General features: G+C 39.8%; 1 protein-coding gene across 1 annotated transcript in view; it reads left to right on the top strand.

The window, feature by feature from the left end:
- Positions 1-21,238, top strand: part of CACNA2D1 (calcium voltage-gated channel auxiliary subunit alpha2delta 1) — a 408,675-nt gene that overhangs the window by 298,267 nt on the left and 89,170 nt on the right. Inside the window, exons 11-12 of the mRNA XM_045288646.1 lie at positions 9,539-9,697; positions 12,943-13,047. Of these exons, the coding sequence (XP_045144581.1) occupies positions 9,539-9,697; positions 12,943-13,047 (264 nt within the window). The remainder of the gene's footprint in view (positions 1-9,538; positions 9,698-12,942; positions 13,048-21,238) is intronic.

The raw sequence follows: 21,238 nt of genomic DNA, 5'->3' as shown, positions 1-21,238 counted from the left end.
TACAATTGTCATCATATTCAATTCTGTCCCTTGTTATTTTTGCACGACTCTCTTGATTCATGCACAAGTTCCGCATGAGCACAATGAAGTGTTCTAGAATTCCCATACTTCTCAGGCTTATCCACAGTTTGTTGCCTCTGCATAGTCAATAAAACACAAGCAAAGGTCTCTCTAGTATTCTCTGCTTTCAAGCCCACCAGCCACATTGTGAGAGAAAGATGAAGTGGTCTACACTCAGAAATATTTATAGCTTCAGGACACTATGTAGGATGACTATGAGTTGGAATTCAGTTGCTGATGGTGGGTTTGTTCTGGTTTGACCCAGGTTAGGGTATTTCCTGTGGCTACATCTTCATAAAAATCTGGACAATGGATACAAAAGACTGCAGAAAAACTGATTCAATTGAATTATGCTGTTGGTGAAGAATATTAAGTATATCATGGAGTAGCAGAAAACACAAATAAAACTACAGCCAGCACGCTACTTGTAAGCAAGACTTGGGTACATATTATCATGGGGGAACGGTCCTTGGAGAACCAGAGATCAAAAATGAGGAAGACCCTCAATGAGATAGACAGACACAATGGTTCAAATATAGCAGTTATGGTGAGGGTTGTGTGGGGCCAAGTGCTGTTTCATTCTGGTATACAGAGAGTCACTATGAGTCAGCCCCAATGCCATGGCACTGTCACAATGACAATGAGCTTTGTTGCAATAAAGCACCAGGCCTTTTCTCCCATGGGGTGACTGGTAGATTTAAACCCCTGGCAGTGTGGTTAGCACCAGAGTCTTTAACCACTGCACCACCTGGCTGCCTTATATTATATTTCCCACTCACTTCCTTCTATTGAGTTAATTGCAACTCATAGTGACCCTGTCGAAAAGTGTAAGATTGCTTTTTGGGTTTCCGCACTAGAACCTTCATGGGATAGACAGCCTCAGTTTTCTCTTATGGAGCAGATGGTGGGTTTATATCACCACCCTTTGCAGTTAGCACAATGCTTGCCTACGACATCATCCGGTTCTTAGTTTGCATTAAATCAAAACCCACTAACACAAGTGCATTCTGACTCATAGCAAACCATGTGGACCAAGGTTTTCTCAGTTATTCAAATCAAATTGAGATATCAGGTTTGATACTAATTGTTTATCAGGTTTAAAACTAAAAAGAACTGAGCTAGTAATTCATACTATATACTTAGTATAAAATACTTAATTTACTCTTTATTGTTGCTTGGCAAAATTTAATTATAGCATATTCTTAAGGAGTGAATGGTATTTTGAGAATATTCTACACACCATAGCTTAGCTTAACAAGCATATGCTAACACGTGTGCATTTTTAAATGTTTTATTTGTTGCTGTCTTTTTTTAACCATGTTCCACTGTGAATGGTATTGCCATAAAATGACCATTGGCATGCTGGGTTCTCATATACATCAGATAGAACTATTGGCACTTACTCTTTCCTAGAACACATGCAATCTTCGGATGTTTTGCTGGGAATCCAGTGCATGTTGCACCCTGGGTATTAGATTTCAAAATACAATGTTTTTCACGTCGTGGAATCCGTTGGACTTAACTCTATGCTCTATTGGTAGATACTTTATTTGGTCATGGTTCTCATTCATTTACACTACCGTCATATTCTAGGTTTCTCAGATACACCAGTTGGTTCTCAGTGAAAATGTATTAGTGAATATAATTACTTCAACCCGAGTGGGTACCTCCCATCAACTGTTTTTACTGACTTGTGTTCATTTCCTGTGTGAAATAATTCGTTGGTGATTCTAATTAGCTTCCCTGAATACTGGATCTGTTCTTTCTGTTAGAGGCATGTCTTGTATATGACTCGACTAAAATTCGCCCCTTTTGAACCATGAGAATTGATAGTGCTGAGCCTGGCTGAGTGTCCGGTTAGCTCCCCAGTTTGTGTTGGTCTTTATCCAATGGCTCCCTCGTTGGAGATGCGATCATTGACTACTCCAGCCCAGTAGCATTCTGATTGGTTATTCTTTTTGGACTTTCCTCATTTCAGTTTCCTTCACAGCATTTCTCCCCATGTCATGTTTTATATATGTACAAAAGGACTTCCGAAAAATCGTGAATTTCCCCACACACTTTATGAAGCCCCTTCATATTTGTTCTGTTTAATTTTATAACCAGTACTTCCAGTTTCTCGACAATCCATTCTCCTTTGAAGACAGAAACACTATCTTTTTTGATGAAATATCTCTGAATATAGACAATGTCATGTATCATAGTTAATGATAAATATTCACTTAGTGCTATCGAGTCGATGCCTACCCAGAGTGACCCTATAAGACAGGGTAGGCCTGCCCCCTGTTTTCCAAGATTGTAACAGCTTATGGACGGGAAGCCTCATCTTTCTCCTGGGGAGGAACTGCGGGTCTCGAACTGCTGATCATGGCAATTGCAGCTGAACTTATATCCATTATGCCATCCAGGCTCCAATTAAATAGTGGTTGAATTATTTCATGGGTGCCTATGGGAAAATGTATATGGCCTTTCTTGGTTTGACTCTAATATTTTTTTCATTCATAGCAGTTCTAAAATTTTGTCAAGGAAATGTGAATAATCCAAATAGTGAAAGATCCTTTATACTATAGCACATAAAAATATTCAGTATTTCTGAGGGTGTGTTGAAAGACTAGCACAAATATACTGTGAATTGGCATAACTTTTCTGGAAGACAGTTTAGTAATCTATCAAGAACCTGAAAATCATTCTTAACTGGAATTATGTTCATATGTGTATGGGTAAATGCTGTCTCTCATCTATATTCTCTGGGTTTTTAGAAGATTAGAAATTTTGTTTGTTTCTTTAAAGTCTTCTAGTTTTAAATTTTGCCAAGAAGAGCAATAAAATAAAGTAAATCAAAATAAGATTTTAATGGAAAGTATATGCATAATACCTAACCACAAGCAAGATTTGAAGTCTACAGGGCTTGTTCATTTTCCTTTTATTTTCCCGCATCGCCATCTAGTGGTCAAGAGTACGGATAACCTCAGACAATAAATTGTACTACAGTGTACCTAATAACAAATGACAAGAACACATGAAAGAAATGAGACTTAAAAGACAGGACAGAACTAAACAACCAAAGTGGGTGTAAGAATAAACTATAGAACTGACTCTTGTAAGCAAGTTATTGAGAGAAATGATGGATTAAAAGAGCTCAACAGAACATTTCAACAGGCATCGCAAGAAAACAAAGTACAGTGCAATAAAATGTGCAAAGACCTAGAATTAGAAAACCAAAGGTTAAGAATATAGCGTTTCTCAAGTTGCAAGAACTGAGGAAAGAATTCAAGTCTTAAATGGCAGTGTTGAAGGATTCCATCAGCAAATATGTAATGATGCAGGCAGCACCAAAGAAGTGGAAGGAATATGAAGAATCACTCTAGCACAATGAATTGGTCATAGTTCAATTCTTTCAAGAGAGCATTTGATCAAGAATTACTGGTCATAAAGGAAAACGCTCCAAGCTACCCTGAAGGCATTTCCAAAGAGCCATGCTCCAGGAATTGACACCAATCAAAATGTTTCAACAAATTGATGGCAATGCTGAAGGCACTCATTAGTCACGCCAAGAAATTTGAAAGACAGCTACCTGGCAAACAGAAAGAGATCCATATTTATGGTCATTCCAATGAAAGGAGGCCCAAAAGATGCAGAACTCATCGAACACTACTAATATCTCATACAAGTAAAACTTTGAGGAAGATAATTTAAAATTGGTTGCATCAGTTCATGACAGGGAGCTGCTAGAATTCCATGGTAAATTCTATGAGGCTTTCTGCTCCCATAAAACTTACTGCCAAAGGGGCCGTTTTTCTCTGTCCTATAGATTCGCTACGAGTTGGAATCAACTCAAAAGCAGTTTGGGTTTGAGCTTTCCTTAATGGCACGAGGAACCCCACAGAACGGTTCAGACAGCAACCTGGATTTGCATTTTGAGTTTACCTTTAATTGCACAACCAACAAAAGAACAGAAAATTATTTTTTAACAAGCTAGGAGATTGAGAATGATGTCCATTTTGCCCATTCAGAAATGATCATGGCTAGGAAATGTGTCAAACAGCAGCCTGCCATCTGTTCAGTGCTGACTCTTAGTGACTCTATAGAACAGGGTAGAACTGCCACTTTGAGTTTCTGTAACTGTTTACAGGAGTAGAAAGCCCATCCTTCTTTCACAGAGCGCCTGGTGGTTTTGAACTGCCAACCTTGCTGATTGCAGCCTAACTCTTAACCAGCATGCCCTCCATCAAGCCTGCTGTTTTAACAGTCTAGACGACATAGAGAAGAAGAACTGGTTTTGTGGCAGAGTCGAAACTATAGTCAGGGTTAGTGGGCAGCAATGAAGTTTAAATGGGCCACTTCTATTGCTTTATAGTTCTTAAGGGAAGGATGACAAGTTTTTTTCATCCCAGTCCAAGTTTCTAATGGAAACAGATTGAGCCTTCGAACCTTCTCAGAGGAGGATCTGTGCTGTGGGAAGTCACAGTTCAGTTGCCGCTCCCAGATAAAGGACCCTTTGAGGGGCCTTTTTGCTGTTTTGATTTTGTGTTGTATACCAAGATAATGCCTGCATCTTATCATTTGTATCCTGGGAAAATGCAATGAACAGCAGATCTTCTCTATTGGGAATTTCTTGTAAAACAATCTTGTTTATGAGAGAACCTCGGGACAAACATAGATACTGCATTTTCAAAGCAAAGAGTTCTAGTGGCTTCTTTTGAAAAGTTGACAGCTTGTTTTGGCCTGTGGTATCTTTAGATGTGATTCATGTGTCCTGACTGGGAAGTTGCACAGAGAGATCCTTGGGTAGGATTGAAATTTCCCGGTCAGGCTTATCACAGAGGCTTTTTCAATACTGCATTCACGTGCGCGTGCCACCTGTAGGCTCCCCTTCGTCACCTGTATTGGCTGTTGTTATTTTTAGTTGCCTTTGAATTGACTTCAACTCATGGCAACCTTATACAAGGGCACTTCAAAAAATTCCTGAAAAGATACTGGAATTTGCCCATAAACATTTTGAAGCCTCCTTGTGTGTAACAATTAAATGGTGAAGCTCACAAAAACTGACATTTATTTAAATCTCTATCATGATTCAATCTTTTCTGATTTCAGTATTGAGTATACTATTTGCAAGCTATTATGATAATAAAAGAACAAAATAATTAGTTTTACAAGTTTTATATTTTACATGTATGATATAAACTCTATGCTAGACGTTCTTACATTTTCATCAGGCTACTTTCTTCATATCTACTTGAACCAGCTATTTAGATTTATGAATGTGCAAGTTTAGTCACATATTACAAAGCTAAGCCATACATGCAATTCCTATACTTAAAAGTCAAAACCTTCATTTGTTGGTCACCATTTTGCACAGGCTTCAACTTTTCTTAAACTCCCCATTCTCAGGGTTAAATTTAAAATGGATGCAGCTATTCAGTAAATACTTGCTTATTATATGCACAGTCCTGAGGAAGTGCACATTTCTTTTGGTTATATGAGGCTTACAATCTGATAGAAGAGTTCATTTATAAAATTATAGTTCAAAACATTATTCAAATACATGTAAACTGAGCTCTACTGTGTGATATATTGAGAAAAAAAACAAACCTAAGCTTAGATGAGCCCAACGTGCCATTCTGTGGGTGATTTGAACTGTTGGGGAAAGTCAAGTCTCGCAGGTTTTCTAAGGAACTGCTCTCAGGCTCCGTGGGACAACTTAGGGAAGAGAAGAAAAGTGTTGGAGGGAACAGCAAAGCCGGAGTGCAAGGCTGAAGGTGTGGGGAGAGGGCCAGCATGTGCAGAGTGCAAAAGCGTCGTAGTCCGAATAGCAAGTCCTGACGGAGGAAAGAGTGTGCATCAGAAGGACTGGAATATATCAGGAGGTTTCAAAGACTTCTTGGAAAAAGTGGACCCGGTTGGTTGACTAGTCCTCAGTCAGCAGGGAGCCGGTGTAATGAGAGTTGGGCTTCTGACTCTACCAGGTTGGTTAAATCTATAATTCTTAAAGAAGCATTTTCTTACTAGTTGTCATATGCCAAATTTGTCTTTTGAGCCATTGAATATAATCCTCGGGCTTTCTAGTGTTATATTATTTAAATGTTTGGCATAAAGTTTTTAAAATAGGTGAGTCATAAATGAACAAAACCATTCTCACTGCCATTGGGTCAATACTGACTCTGAATGACCCTTTAGGATTGGGTAGAGCTGTCCCTGTGAGTTTCTTTTATTTTTATTTTTCCAAAAAGGCCTGTATGATTTTTATTTTCTGAGGACACCTTTTATGGGAGAAGAAAGCAAGCCCCATCTTTTGAGGAGTGGCTGGTGGCTTTGAACTGCAGACTATGAGGACTGTGCCCCAACTCATAACCACGAAGCCACCAGGGCCCCCAACTAAATGAGAATAGGTGTTACCAAAGGCTACAATAGAGGCACCGGAAAACAAACTTGTCCCTTTTTAGTCTTTGTGCTCTGCTCTAAAATCATTTGCCTCCAAGATGTGAAATATATCTTAGAATTTTTTTTTATTCCTCATCACTCTTGTAGGAGACTCAGATTTGCAATAGGAACTTAGAGTTTGTAAGTTACTTCATTTTTCTTTGTTATTTATGGATTTTCTAATGAGTGTAATTGTAGTATTTCCGTTATACTTCACTGAATCTCTGTTTAATGAATTGACTTTATATTTAATCAGTTTGTGCTAAGGAACTTAATGAAATGCTTTACATTTGTCCTGTTTAAAAACAGTCAGGGAAATACATTATTCAGTTCAATTTCTGTATAACATATAAGTTTATGATGATTCATGGTTTAACTAAATCAGTTAATAATATTCTTGTACCCATATCTAATAACTCTAAAATGTCAGATATTTTTCTTTTAACACGTTGACAAGCTTTTTTTTTTTACTTAAAAGAGAGATTTTCACATTATTTTATTTTCAAAATGTAACATAACATGATGGAACCACATGGTCAAAAGATGGAAAAGTTGAAGAAAGCAGTAAGATGAAGGACTGAGCATTTGAACTTGAAGTTATTGCATTTTTAACATTTGAATATGTACAGAACCATAAAAACGTATTATCTACATACTCCCTGCCTCCTTAGCAATTTTCAATCATTGTACCTAAAAAAAATTAAGTAGCTATCCATTTCCCAACAGGGCCATCCCTCTGCAAGCCTTTGAGAGAACTTGCTTATCAGTACCGTGAGGGCTCACCTGTTGCTGTGAGGCCAGAAACTATGCCGGTGGTACTGCTGGTAACAGCAGAGCCCTCTTTGGTGGACAGGTTAGAGCAGAGCTTCTAGAAAAAGATATATTTGGAAGAAGGACTTGGTGACCTGCAGGTCAAAAGCTTGACCAGTGAAAAGTCTTTTGGAGAACAGCAGCACATTATCTGGTACGGTGCTGAAAGATACGCCCATCTACGCCCATCGGGGTTGGAAGTTCCCAGAATGCCATGGGGCAGAGCAGCCTCCTCAAAGTAGCCAAAGTAGCGTGGTCCTTAGTGAAAGGAATAGAGTGAAGATTCACGACCTTCGTTTGCTGATGTGGTATGACTCAAAATGAGAAAAAACTGCTGCAAATATTGACCAATACTCGGAATGTGGGATGTAAAATGTATGACTTAAAGAAAACAGCAAGTTGCCAAAAATGAAACAGAATGCTTGAATTTTTACATTTTAGGCATTAGAGTGACCTAAAATGGATTGGCACTGGGCATTTTGAATTTAAAAAAAATCATGTAGTGTAGAATGACACATTGAAGAGGAATGGCATCCTGTTCATCGTCAAAAAGAACATTTCACAATCTACAATGTGCTAGTGCTAAGACAATATCCGCAAGGTTACAGGGAAGACCAGTTAATATGATTTGACTGTTATTCCAATTTATATACCAATAACAAATGCAAAATAGAAGAAATTGTAGGGGTTTTTTGAAACAACTTTTGCACTCAGAAATTAATCAAACATGGAATCAAGATCAATTGTTAATTAGTGGTAGATGGAATGTGAAAGTTGAAAACAAAGAAGTACTTGGAAAACTTAGCCTTGCTGATGCAAATTCATTTTCTCAATAAGGGAAATGGCTCCCACACACAACCTCGTTTGCGGAAAGTGAGGAGGACTTAAAAGCACGTGCTGGTTGAAGATCCAGGATGCAGCCTTCGTCTGGATTTCAACTCACTGTGACTCACTCACAAAAACCTTTGGTCTTTAACAGTTGATCTGACAGTCATCTGCTTTCCTACAATTTCATTATAATTATTCTCATTTTACTGAATCAGTCTGAGCCAGCGAGCCTGGGTGATGCACAAATTATATCAGTCAACATAGGAAGCAGCCATTCTACTCAGTATCCTGGACCTTATCACAGGACCCCCTTTGTTTTTTATCTTTTGGGGAAATATATTCTGTATTGACTTCTTATAGAGTTGGAAAAGTGAATTGGTGATCATTCTCAAGTTTTCGGATGTGGACAGGGATCTTTGGGGTTTGCATTCTCTCCCGCTGTCACCTCTGTTCGGTTCCTCCTCACCAATGATAATAACTATCTGCAATGATTAGCTAGCACATCCAACAGTCTGTTTCCCTGGCAACCTTTCTATAGCCTAAAGCAGTGGTTCTCCACCTTCCTAATGCCACGACCCTTTCATACAGTCCTCATGTTTGGTGAACCCCAACCATAAAATTATTTTCATTGCTACTTCTTAACTGTCATTTTGCTACTGTTGGGAATCGTAATGTAAATATCTGATATGCAAGATGTATTTTCATTGTTACAAATTGAACCTCATTAAAGCATAGTGATTAATCACAAAAACAATATGTAATTATATATTGTGAAATATTTATTTCTAATGACAAATAAAATTTTGTCTTGAAGCATGGTGCAGCATGGGTAGCAGTCTTCATGCCGGGTACTCGTATGTGGCATATCTGCATGTGGGCGGACCCGCCTGGAGATGATGGAGTAGCGGTGTCTTGGTTCCTAAGACCATCTGAAATCATGTTTTCCGATGGTCTTAGGCAGCCTCTGTGAAACGGTCGTTTGACCCTCAAAGGGGTCGCGACCCACAGATTGAGAATCGCAGGCCTGACGGTGCTACTTCTACAACTACACTAGCTCTAGATTTTTGCAGAATGTTTTTCCCAATTTAGCCCCCATCTAAGAAAGGGTTTATATTTTATAGCTGCTAAAGTTCCATTCACGTCAAGTGTACTCTTTTCCTACCTAGGTTTTGCTTATGAAAATGAAAGGGCTCAACTTCTCAGCCTCTATGCGTTTAGTTGATGGCTTAAAAGAACATTACCATTGGACCCTGAATGTATCATTTGCTACCAATCTATTCATCATACACTCTTGGCAGGGGGGAATGCCCTGGGAATGCTCTGGGTTGAGAAATATAAAGCACAAATTCAATGGAAAGTGTATGGCTAATTTTAAATGAATTATCTGTATCTAATTTTCTGTTTTTGCTATTTTTTGCAGTTTAATAGCAATGCCCAGGATGTAAGCTGTTTTAAACACCTTGTTCAAGCAAATGTAAGAAATAAGAAAGTGCTGAAAGATGCAGTGAATAACATCACAGCAAAAGGAATAACCGATTATAAGAAAGGTTTTAGCTTTGCTTTTGAACAGCTTCTTAATGTAAGTATCAATAACACCCCTCTATTCTGTTTTATTAAGTAGTGATATGAGAATTTCAACATTCTGATCATGACTAATTGTCTAAAGTTAGTTCTGCTTTTCAATTACTTAGAAAATGTAATCAACCAATAAATGTTTATAACATATATTTCAGTCCAATATTAAATATTTTCTAAATGTATGTTCTAAGACACACACCATGTTCTACTTCTTCAGCTCCTGAGCTCAATTAATTCATTGTAATGCTCTCCCATGCCGCCCCCCCCCCAAAATCATAGAGTTAAAGGGCTTATTAAGATGAAGTATTTATTAAGGAAGTTAGCACATTACAATACAGGAAATAAATGTCCAAAATATAGTTAGTTGCTGATTACAGACATGTAACAGAGTTCTTTCAGCACTGCTAATAAATGCCCACAGGGCATGCTACTCCACTGTAAGCCTAAAACCAAAGGCACTCAGCTAAAGGTACATGGGTCAGTGAACCCCACTCCCTGAATTAAGTGCTCCTGGAATCCGTGACCTGAGGACACTGAACTTCAGCTCTGTAGAACAGCAAACCTGTAGTGATTGGGTGCTATCCAGTGAGTTCCAACCCATCGTGACCCTGTGCACAACACAACTAAACGCCACCCCGTAGCATGCTATCCTCATCACATTTCCTGTGCATGAGTGAATTATTGCAGCCACTGTGGCCATCTGGCTCCTTCCTTCCTCCCTTTAGCTGCCCTGCTGCTTTACCACACAGGATGCCCTTCTCCAGGGCTGGTCGGTCTTGATACCATGTCCAGAGGACGTGAGACAAAGTTTAACTATCCTTGCCTCTAAGGAACACTCACTCTGGCCATACTTCTCCCAAGACAGGTTTGTTTGTCCTTCTGGCAGGTCAAGGTACTTGCACTGTTCTTCACCAGCACCGCAGTTCGATGGTTCCATTCTTCGGTCTTCTTTATTCAGTGTCTAGCTTTCACATGCATGTGAGGCAGTTCAAGGGGCAGGAGCACCTTAGTCCTTAAAGTAATGTCCTTGCATTTCAATACTCTAAAGAGGTTTTGTTCAGCAGATTTACCAAATGCAACTCATGTTTTGATCTCTTGACTGCTGCTTCTATGAGTATTTTTGATGGATCCAAGCAAGACAAAACATTTTCTCTATTTACCATGATGTTAAATATTGATCCAGCTGTGAGGATTTGGGCCTTGTTTACATTTCACATGTAATTGATATTTAAGTTTGCAATCCTTGATCTTCCTCAACAAGTGCCCTGTGTCCTCACGTCCAGCAAGCAAGGTTGTTTCATCTGCTTACTGCAGCTTGTTAATAAACCTTCCTCCAACCCTTCATAGACTCCAACTTCAATCTAACCTTCATAGAACCCAACTTCTCTGGTTGTTTGTCACCATACAGATTGAGTAAGTTTGATAAAAGGATCCAAGCCCGACAGACACATTAACGTCCATATTCTTTACTAGCTGCTGGTAAAAAGTGGCCGCTCGGACTGCCTGCACCACAGCTAGAAGTGATCTTTGTGAAGATGTTCTCACATAACCCCTGGAGAAGTCTCCTAGGTGCGGCTTCCCACACTCCCCATATGTGTCGGAGCTCTGTCTTCACCATGAAGCAATTGTCCCCATTGTCATGACTTGCCTTCCTTAACATGGAAGGATGTTCAGGTCTTTTTATATAATGCATTAGCTATTACTTTTAAAGATAATGTTAGTTTTGGATCACGGGTGCAAACATCATGTAGAATTCAGTGTACACTTTAGTCCCACCTAGACCTCAGGTAAGATTTCATTTAGTTCTTCAGGTAATAATTTATATAATAAAATATTACCAAATATAGCAAGAGGCCTTTTATTTCATAAGAGTTTATTGACTGCATATTCAATAGGTACTATACCATATCATTTGTTCTATTTGTCAAGAATAGAACAAAGTGTGTTGTGAAATGCCACATGAAGTAAATTATCAACTCTGCTAACAGTAATTTTAGTAAAGCAGCCAAGTTTTTCCCCCCTCTGCTTAATATGTTGTAAGCCAGCTGTGTGTAATTGTTGTGACTGTGTGATTCTTTAGATAATTGCAAATCCTCTAAAAATCTGCCAGATAATGCTTTGTTCAGCTGCAAATCCTAAGAAGACCACTTCGAGGATACATCAGATGGAAAACATACATTTTCTCAATAATTTCTACATTGATTTCCATGTTGATTTGGTAGCGTTTTCAATTACTGGGCTAAATAAAATATATTACTAAAATTAATTTAAGATGTTTCTTTGTGCTCTCTTTAAGGTAGTCTCAGGACAGTTAAAAGTAAATCAGTGACTCGTAGTATATTCATATGAATCTAGCACTGGACTAGAGTTGGCATTTTGTAAGAGCTGAGTATTTGTAAATCAAGTTCCATCCTTTATCCGCAGCACTTTTGCAAACACATTTTGCAACAGGGAGGAAAATAACTAAGTTTGTAATGTCAGATCGTAAAATAGTCTGCTTTCTAAAGTGCTTGCTCCTGTTAGTCACTCTGGTGCGAATCCATTGTTTAACTTGGATTTTTTAACTGTTTTGGGGACCTGGAAGGTGAGCCTTTGGAACTGCTGTGTGTGTGTGTGTGTGTGTGTAATAGTATATTGGAAAAACCAATCAGGATTTGTAAAGATGAACGAGTTTTGTGTGTTAAGGGATCAACCAGGAGTTAGCAGTTTTCTGGAATGCAAGGCTAATGTACATAAAGAAAGGAGAGAAAAGATGACGGAATGTTCTTAAATTGATGAAAATATATGTGGAAAAGTGTGCACATTTTATTTATATTGTTTTTATTTCTTTGGTATATCCATAGGCACGTGCAAATGACAAAATTTTCCCTTACTGATTTGTAGACCATTCACTAACAATCGAGTAGTTATGGGAGGAGCAGTGTTCTGGGCAGGGAAACAGCCCTGAATAAAGAAGACAACCCTTAGATATCCTCACGGCACATATCTTCTACTCAGGGGGCTGACCATCAAGCCCACTATCAGAAGTCCATTCCAACTCATGACTGGGACTGGGCCGAGGGCAGAGGAGAACTGCTCGCTGCTAGGGACGATGGAGAGTCTTTACCAGCTACATACACACAGCAACACGATCTCACTGCCGTGTCGTCAGTTCTGAGTCATAGTGGCTCTGTAAGACAAAGTAGAACTGCCCCTATGGATTTCTGAGACTAAATCGTGTGCTTTTTTGGTTTGTTTTATGAACAGTACAACGTGACCAGAGCGAACTGCAATAAAATCATTATGTTATTCACGGATGGTGGAGAAGAGAAAGCCCAGGAAATTTTTGCCAAATACAACAAAGAGAAAAAAGTGAGTATAATCCTAAATAATATTTTAAATTTAATTTTGATGTAGGCAGTTTTAAAGAGAGTGTTGGCAGACAGAGGAAAGATTCTTGATTAAAACCACAACAATGCCAATTACAGTCAGGGATTGTGAATGTCTTACTTATAAAATCAAACCAAACCGAACTCACTACCATGGATTCCTCGCCACCTGATAGATAAAACAAGGTAGAACTGCCCCTGGGGGCTTCAGAGATTGTACATCTTTACCAAAGTTTGCCTCTTCTTTCTCCCGAGGGATGGCTGATGGTTTTGAACTGCTGGTCTTATGGTTAACAATTTAACACATTACCTACTATACGACCAGCGTTCCTGTAATATCTTTGTAAGGTTCCAAGTACCTCATGACTAGCACATTAATAAGATAGCTTAGAAATGCATGCCTAGTTCCATTATTCCTAGGTTCTTAATCAGGAAATATGATAGGAAGGGAGAACCAAAAGAGAAGCCAAGAGTAAAAAACACTTTAAGGCACCAATTCTCAACCTGTGGGTCGTGACCCCTTTCAGGGTCGAGCGACCCTTTCACAGGGGTTGCCCAATTCATAACTAGCAAAATGACAGTTATGAAGTAGCAACTAAAATAATTTTATGGCTGGCGGTCACCACAGCTTGAGGAACTATAGTAAAGGGTCATGGCATTCGGAAGGTTGCGAACCGCTGCTTTAAGGTTTTCTAGGAAAAATTCATTAAACCAAGTCTGTTTAGAGGAAAAATATCAAATAATCTGCTATTTTAATAAGCAATGAAAATTGTGAAAGATTTTATATATAGTTGCATTTAAGTCTTTTCTGACATATAATGCATTTGCCTTACAATTCATGCTTATAACCATTTGATTTGTTTATATCTTAGTACATCAACTTAATGCCATTGAGTTGATTCTGACTCGTTCCTGGTCATCCTATGGGACAGAACTGCTCCAGTGGGTTTCCAAGACTGTGATTCTTTATGGCAGTAGAAAGCCTCATCTTTCTCCCTGAGAGCCCCTGGTGGTTTCAAACTACCGGCCTTGTAGATTGCAGGCCAACACATGACCACTACCCCAACAGAGCTTCTGATCTATCTTAGTAGTCGTAGTAGATACTATTTAGAGTACTAACATATCGCTCTCAGTTTATAAGTCGTGCTTCAAACTACTGAGACAGAGGTAATGCTTTAACCACAAAGACAAAGAGCTGATTTATAAAGACACTGATGATAACAGACAACGGTAATGAAAACGAAGAGAAGATGAAGGTACTTGACATGCTTAAGAACCTGTGTACAGGGAAGTCATTTTCTTTTTTTTTTTAATCATTTTATTGAGGGTTCATACAACTCTTATCACAATCCATACATATATCAATTGTATAAAGCGCATTTGTACATTCATTGCCCTCATCACTCTCAAAATATTTCTGCTCCACTTAAGCCCCTGGCATCAGGTCCTCATTTTTCCCATCCCTCTCCACTCCCCGCTCCCTCATGAGCCCTTGATAATTTATAAATTATTATTTTGTCGTATCTTGCCCTGTCCGGTGTCTCCCTTCACCCACTTTTCTGTTGTCCGTCCCCCAGGGAGGAGGTCCAAATAGTTCCTTGTAATCGGTTCCCTCTTTCCAACCCACTCTCCCTCTACCCTCCCAGTATCGCCACGCTCACCACTGGTCCTGAAGGGATCATCCACCTTGGATTCCCTTTGTTTCCAGTTCCTATCTGTACCAGTGTACATTCTCTAGTCTAGCCAGACTTGCAAGGTAGAATTCGGATCATGATAGTGGGTGTGGGGAGGAAGCATTTAGGAACTAGAGGAAAGTTGTATCTTTCATCGTTGCTACATCACACCCTGACTGGCTCATCTCCTCCCCAAGACCCCTCTCTGCAAGGGGATCTCCAGTGGCCTACAAATGCACTTTGGGTCTCCACTCCGTACTCCGCCCCATCATTCACTGTGGTAAGATTTTTTTGTTCTGATGATGCCTTACACCTGATCCCTTCGACACCTTGTGATCGCACAGGCTGGTGTGCTTCCATGTGGGCTTTGTTGCTTCTGAGTTAGATGGCTGCTTGTTTACCTTCAAGCCTTTAAGACCCCAGACCCTATACATTTGATAGCCGAGCACCATCAGCTTTCTTCACCACATTTGTTTATTCACCCGCTTTGTCTTCAGCAGTTGTGTCGGGAAGGTGAGCATCGTAAAATGCCAATTTAATAGAAGAAAGTATTCTTGCATTTCGGGAGTACTTGAATGGAGGCCCAATGTCCTTCTGCTATTTTAATACTAAACCTATAAATATTGGCACATAGATCTAGTTCCCCATCCTCATATTTAAATATATTTGCATATGTACATGTCTTTATCTAGACCTCTATAAGGAACCCCATTGAAGAAGGCCAGGACCACCTGGATGTTTTTCTCAATGTTTGTTTTACTGTAAGAGGAAAATGCTGTAGCCTGATTGGCCTAACTATGCCGAAATAGCACCCAAGAAGCCGAACTGCTGACAATGAGGGGATCTCAGCTTCAGCCATTGCGATAACTTGGCTAGCAGGCCTCCTATCAGCTCATTTCCATTTTGACTGACTATGAATTTTATGAAAGGATGGTGATTACGAGCTGGTGTCTCTTAAATCGTTAAGAATCCACAGAATCGTAATGAGAATCATGTATTATTATTGGCTCAGCAACTGTAGCAAAGATCCCCACTCTCATACAAGATGCTACTACTAGGGGAAATGCCTTACAGGGGAGAGAGAGGTGGATCGCAACTCTGTACTCTGTGCAAATTTTCTGTCAACTTAAATTCACTGGAAAACAAAGTATTAAAAAAGCTTTGTGTGCCTAGATGTTTCAAAAATTCCACTAGGCATGTTACATTTGTCTACAAGAATACCGGACGGGGTAAAATGTCAACTTGCTTTGCTTTTGAACGGAATGTCTTGTTCTTCAGGGAGGTGCAGCTGCTCCCCAGCTCTGAGGGGTTGTTTTATATGTCTCTAAGAAATTTACTCTGGGGCCCTGGTGGCAACGCCGTTAGATGTTGGCCTGCTACTGCAAGGTCAGCTGTTTGAAACCACCAGCCACACTGCGTGAGAAAGAGGGGCTTTCTCCTTCCGAGAAGCATGACAGACTCAGAAAGGCCCAGGGGCAGTTCTCCCGTCTGCAGTGTCGCCACAAGTCGGCATCAACGCGATGGCCGTGAGTGGGAATCAATTTTTAAGACAAAAATAGAATTAATATATTTAAACTTTTGACAGAAAAAAATACTGTAACTATTGTAGGGGACAGCATTGCTGATATTCTGGGAGACACGCTGAAGCAGTCAGGTGCTCTTTAGCTCAGATGCTATCTGAAAATCAACAATGAATTCAAAGTGTATCAATGCATATAACTTCAAATGAACCACATATGTTTGAAATACTTGAGAGCTTTGAGCATTGTACATGACATACTTTTAAGGCAATGTGGAAGCTGGTTTTATTTTTGTTCGTTTTTGTTTGCTTTATTACCTGGTTTTTTTTCATGGTCTAGAAGAGCAGCTTCTTTTTAAAATGTCAGTAGTTAACGGTCATGAACTGCTGTCAATGGAGTAGAGACAGTTTTGAGTGATGAAAACTTCAGTCCACAGGTATTTCTCTCAAAAAATTATGAAAAAAATATTAGTGAGGAGGTGCCTTAATTTAACCCACAGCCAGCATGATTTACCTTCTTTAGGACATAGTGGGTTTGCGTTGGGCTGCTAACTACAGAGGGGGCGCTTGGAACCCCCCTGCTGTGCTGCTGGAGAAAGATGGGGTTCTCTACTCTCATCAAGAGTTAGGTCTCGGGCACTCGGGGGCGGGGGGACCAGCTCTCCCCTCTCCTGGAGGACTGCTCTGAGTTGGAACAGACTCGATGGCAGTGAGTTGTAGATCCATTGTTTAAAATGCAGGACAGTCACCCCCATCTTCCAGCTGGCTATTTCAGACTCCCAGGCTTGCTTCTGTCAGTGCTGGATTTCAGAGTCCATACTGCGTGGTATTGAAGGTCTTTCTCCGTGGCATGTCACCCGTGGAATCCCTCTTCTGCTCCCTCTTTGGATTGCAAATCCTGCCAGAATGGGTCGATGTACTGGTTCACTTTGACGGCTAAACCCACAGCAGGGAGCACAGTCTCATAGCTCCTTCTCAGTAGACATCAATAAAATGAATTGGGAATGTGTAACCAAAGGTGAACGATGAGTCCTGTTGTACAGTCAAATCATAATTACAAAGCATACAGGGGGAAGCAATGTTCTAGTTGTCCGAATACTCTAAATGCTCTAACATTGCCACGTTTTGGAGATCTCAAATATAACAAAAACAGAATTCTACTGTATTTATGTAATAAAATGTTCTTATCTAAGGATTACTGAATGAATCTTACTCTGATAATTGAAGAGAGTTTGTAGCATCTTCTATCTAATGATAATTTTAAATATATTTTGTGTTTTATGATAGAAGGATATAAATGCAAGCTCCTACTTATGTCACTTTCAATACATGTAAATTTTGATAAGCCGTGTTTTCTTTCATTGTGACAGTCTCTAAACCAGTACTCCCCATGGTGGGTCATACTGGCCACCCCACCCCACCCACCCCACCCCCACCCCCGAGGGTCAGGAATGATCCAAGGGGGCTACAGAACAGAGGCCTACACTTTATCCAGGACTGTGAGCTATAATACAGTTTTTAATTGCCGAGTATATTTTCTTTTATGGTTCAAATAAATTTAGGAACCCATCATCGAAACAAGCTATTAGGAATCTGATTCATTGCTTGGTAATTTTCTTCAAAAAGGAAGAGGTAATTAGACAAATTGGGCAATGAGTTTTGCGTTTCTGTATTACAATTACTACCTAAGATATATCTAAATTTTAATAGAAGTGTGCTTATTTTTAAAAACAATTTTAATTAAAACAATATAATCGTGCACACTAATGCAACTGGTGTTCATTTTTGTTATTATGTTTTGTTTTGTTTTTTTCCTCTAGAGCACTCTAAAAATCTAGGATTAGTATGTTTCCTGGGAATAACATCTTTTTGTTTGTTTCCTGGTGTTTGCTTAATTATCAGCAGTTAGAGGTTTCTGTCATAAAGAAATACATTATATTCTAGCCGGTGTTTTCTAGCCACTCTTTTTACAAGTTTTAGTTTATTGAATCAGTCAAGAACTTTGGTCTAGAGCAGTGGTTCTCAACCTTCCTCATGCCGCGACCCTTTAATACAGTCCCTCGTGTTGTGGTGACCCCCCCAACCATAAAATTATTTTTGTTGCTACTTCATAACTATAATTTTGCTACTGTTATGAATCAGGTGACCTCTGTGAAAGGGTCGCTCGACCCCCAATGAGGTCGTGACCCACAGGTTGAGAACCACTGATCTAAAGCCTTTCTTCTTGTGTGGCTGTGTCCTAAAGTGTATGTCTCATTTTGATATTATTATCTTGAGACACCATTTTCATCCCAGCCACCTTTTATAGCAATTCAACTTTTTACACACATGTTGCATTTCTACCATAGTTAATAACATACAAGATCATTAACATCATACCCACTTTTATAAAACTAACCAGTCTGTTTAGATTTGACTTTCTGCTTTAGGGACACACATTTTTTTAAAGAACTGAACAAAATCAAACTCTTTTCTATTGACTCTATAGGGCAGAGCAGAGCAGGCATAAGATTTTGAAGGCCCCAAAACAAAAGATTTTGAAGGCACTCATCCTTCTCCGTCAGAGCAGCTGGTGGGTTTAAAGGGTTGACCTATTTATTGGTTAGCAGCCAGACAATTAACCACTACATGACCAGGACTCCCTTTGTAAAGAACAGAATATATTAATGAATATATTCATGATTTTGAAAATTAAGTAGTTAGCATTAAGTTTCTTTGGCATTATACTAAATCTAATTTCCCTCAAAATAAAAATTAATAAAGTTTTGGAACTAGATATTCTTGTGTTTAGCTGAGCTGAAGTGCGAGGTCAGCAGTTCCAACCCGCCAGTCGTCCTGTTGCTGAAAGATGAGACTTTCTACTCCTGAAAGGTTTACAGCCTTGGAAATCCACAAGGGCAGTTCTTCTCCGTTCCACAGTGTTGCTTTGGGCCAGAAGTATCTCCATAGCGGTGAGAGGGTTTTTTCTCTCTTTTTTTGGCCTATACTTCTGTAGGCCAAATGTGTGTATAACATGCCAGTTTTGTTTTGAGACGGAGAAGCTTGCCCCTTATTTCATGCCAATGGTGAGTGAAAAGATACATCGAAAAAGATAACTTGTTGGCTGAAAGATACAGACAGGTTAACTGATGGTGATCCCAGAACAGGACAGGTGTGAGAAAGAGTGATGATAGGGTTCTGGCTTGGACTGGTAGGAATTTTATTTCTCTAAATAGCTGTCCCTTGTTTTATGAACATTCTACTTTCACAGTCAACCTACCAATAGCAGGAGAGCTGGTGGGTAGTCGTATACGCTGAGCTGCTAACGGCAAGGTTAGCTGTGGGAATCCCCCGCCGCTCTGTGGGAGAGAGACGTGCCTTCCGACTCCAGGAAAGAGGGCCGTGTGGGAAACTTGCAGGGCCAGTTGTACCCGCCCTGTAGGGTCACCATGAGTCCGCATTGACGCAATGTCCATCAGTTTAGACAAATAAACAGAAATATCTCTTAGAGTTCATCTGTTCTCAGTGTACTGAAAATAAAAGAGCTGGCAATATTTCCTTTAATCGTTTTATTGGGGGCTCATGCAACTCTTATCACAATCCTTACATACATCCATTGGGTCAAGCACTTTTGTAAGTTTGTTTCCCTCATCAGTCTCAAAACATTTGATTTCTACTTGAGCCCTTGGTATCAGCTCCTCATTTTTCCCCTCCCTCCCAATGAACCCTTGGTAATTTATAAATTATTATTATTTGCCATATCTTACACCGTCTGATGTTTCCCTTCACCCACTTCTCCACTGTCTGTCCCCCAGGGAGGAGGTTATATGTAGATCCTTGTAATCTGTTCCCCTTTCTCCCTCACCTTCCCTGAACCTTTCCGGTATCGCCACACTGGCCACTGGTACTGAGGGGTTCATCTATCCGGATTCCCTGTGTTTCCAGTCCTTATCTGTACCAGTGTACAGTCCAGCTGGATTTGTAAGGTAGAATTGGGATCATGATGGGGGTTGGGGAGCATTCAAGAACTAGAGGAAAATTGTATGTTTCATCATTGCTACACTGCACCCTGACTGGCTTGTCTCCTCCCCGCAGCCCTTCTGCAAGGGGGTTTCCAATTGCCCACACATGGGCCTTGGGTCCCCACTCCACACTCCCCCTCATTCACAATGCTATGCTTTTTTTTTGTTCTTTGATGCGTGATGCCTTATCCCTTCGATGCATTCTGATCTCACAGGCTGGTGTGCTTCTTCCATGTGGGCTTTGTTGATTCTAAGTTAGATGGCCTCTTGTTTACCTTCAAGCCTATAGGACCCCAGGCTCTATATCTTTTGATAGCCAGGCACCATCAGCTTTCTTCACCACATTTGCTTAAGCACCCGCTTTGTCTTCACCAATCGTGTCAGGATAGCCTGGTGTGCTTCTTCCATGTGGGCTTTGTTATTTCTCAGCTACATGGCCGCCTGTTTATCTTCAAGACTCCAGATGCTATATCTTTTGATAGGTGGGCACCATCAGCTTTCTTCACCACATTTGCTTGTGAGCTGGCAATAGTTTTTATTGTTATACTTTAAATGCATTTGCTGTCTCTAAGATAAGTACATCTACACAGTTATTTAAACCAAGATGGGTTTTATTGGTTTGTATATGAAAGCAATAAAATTCATTGCCCTTGAACTGATGGTGACTCATGGTGGCACTATAGGACAGGGTAGAACTGACCTGTGAATTTCCAAGACTATAACTCTACCAAAAACCAAACTCACTGCCATCAAGGCAATGCTGACTCGTAGTGACCCTCCAAGGCTTAGAAACCCTCAAAGTGGGTTTTTAAGACTGTAACCTTTTATGGTATTAGAAAATCCAGTCTTCAGTGGAGCTGGCTGGTGGTTTCAAACTGCTGACTTTCCAGTTAGTAGTGAAAGGTTTAACCACTACTGTGGCTGGGTTCAAAGGGCTTTAAACAGTTGGTGGAAAAATTCCATTTTTTAATTCAATTTTTT

The sequence above is a fragment of the Echinops telfairi genome, unplaced genomic scaffold (genome assembly GCF_000313985.2).
Source record: "Echinops telfairi isolate 266 unplaced genomic scaffold, ASM31398v2 ScPeMD7_23;HRSCAF=83, whole genome shotgun sequence".
Taxonomy (NCBI): domain Eukaryota; kingdom Metazoa; phylum Chordata; class Mammalia; order Afrosoricida; family Tenrecidae; genus Echinops; species Echinops telfairi.
This window is presented reverse-complemented; position numbering and strand designations above follow the sequence as displayed.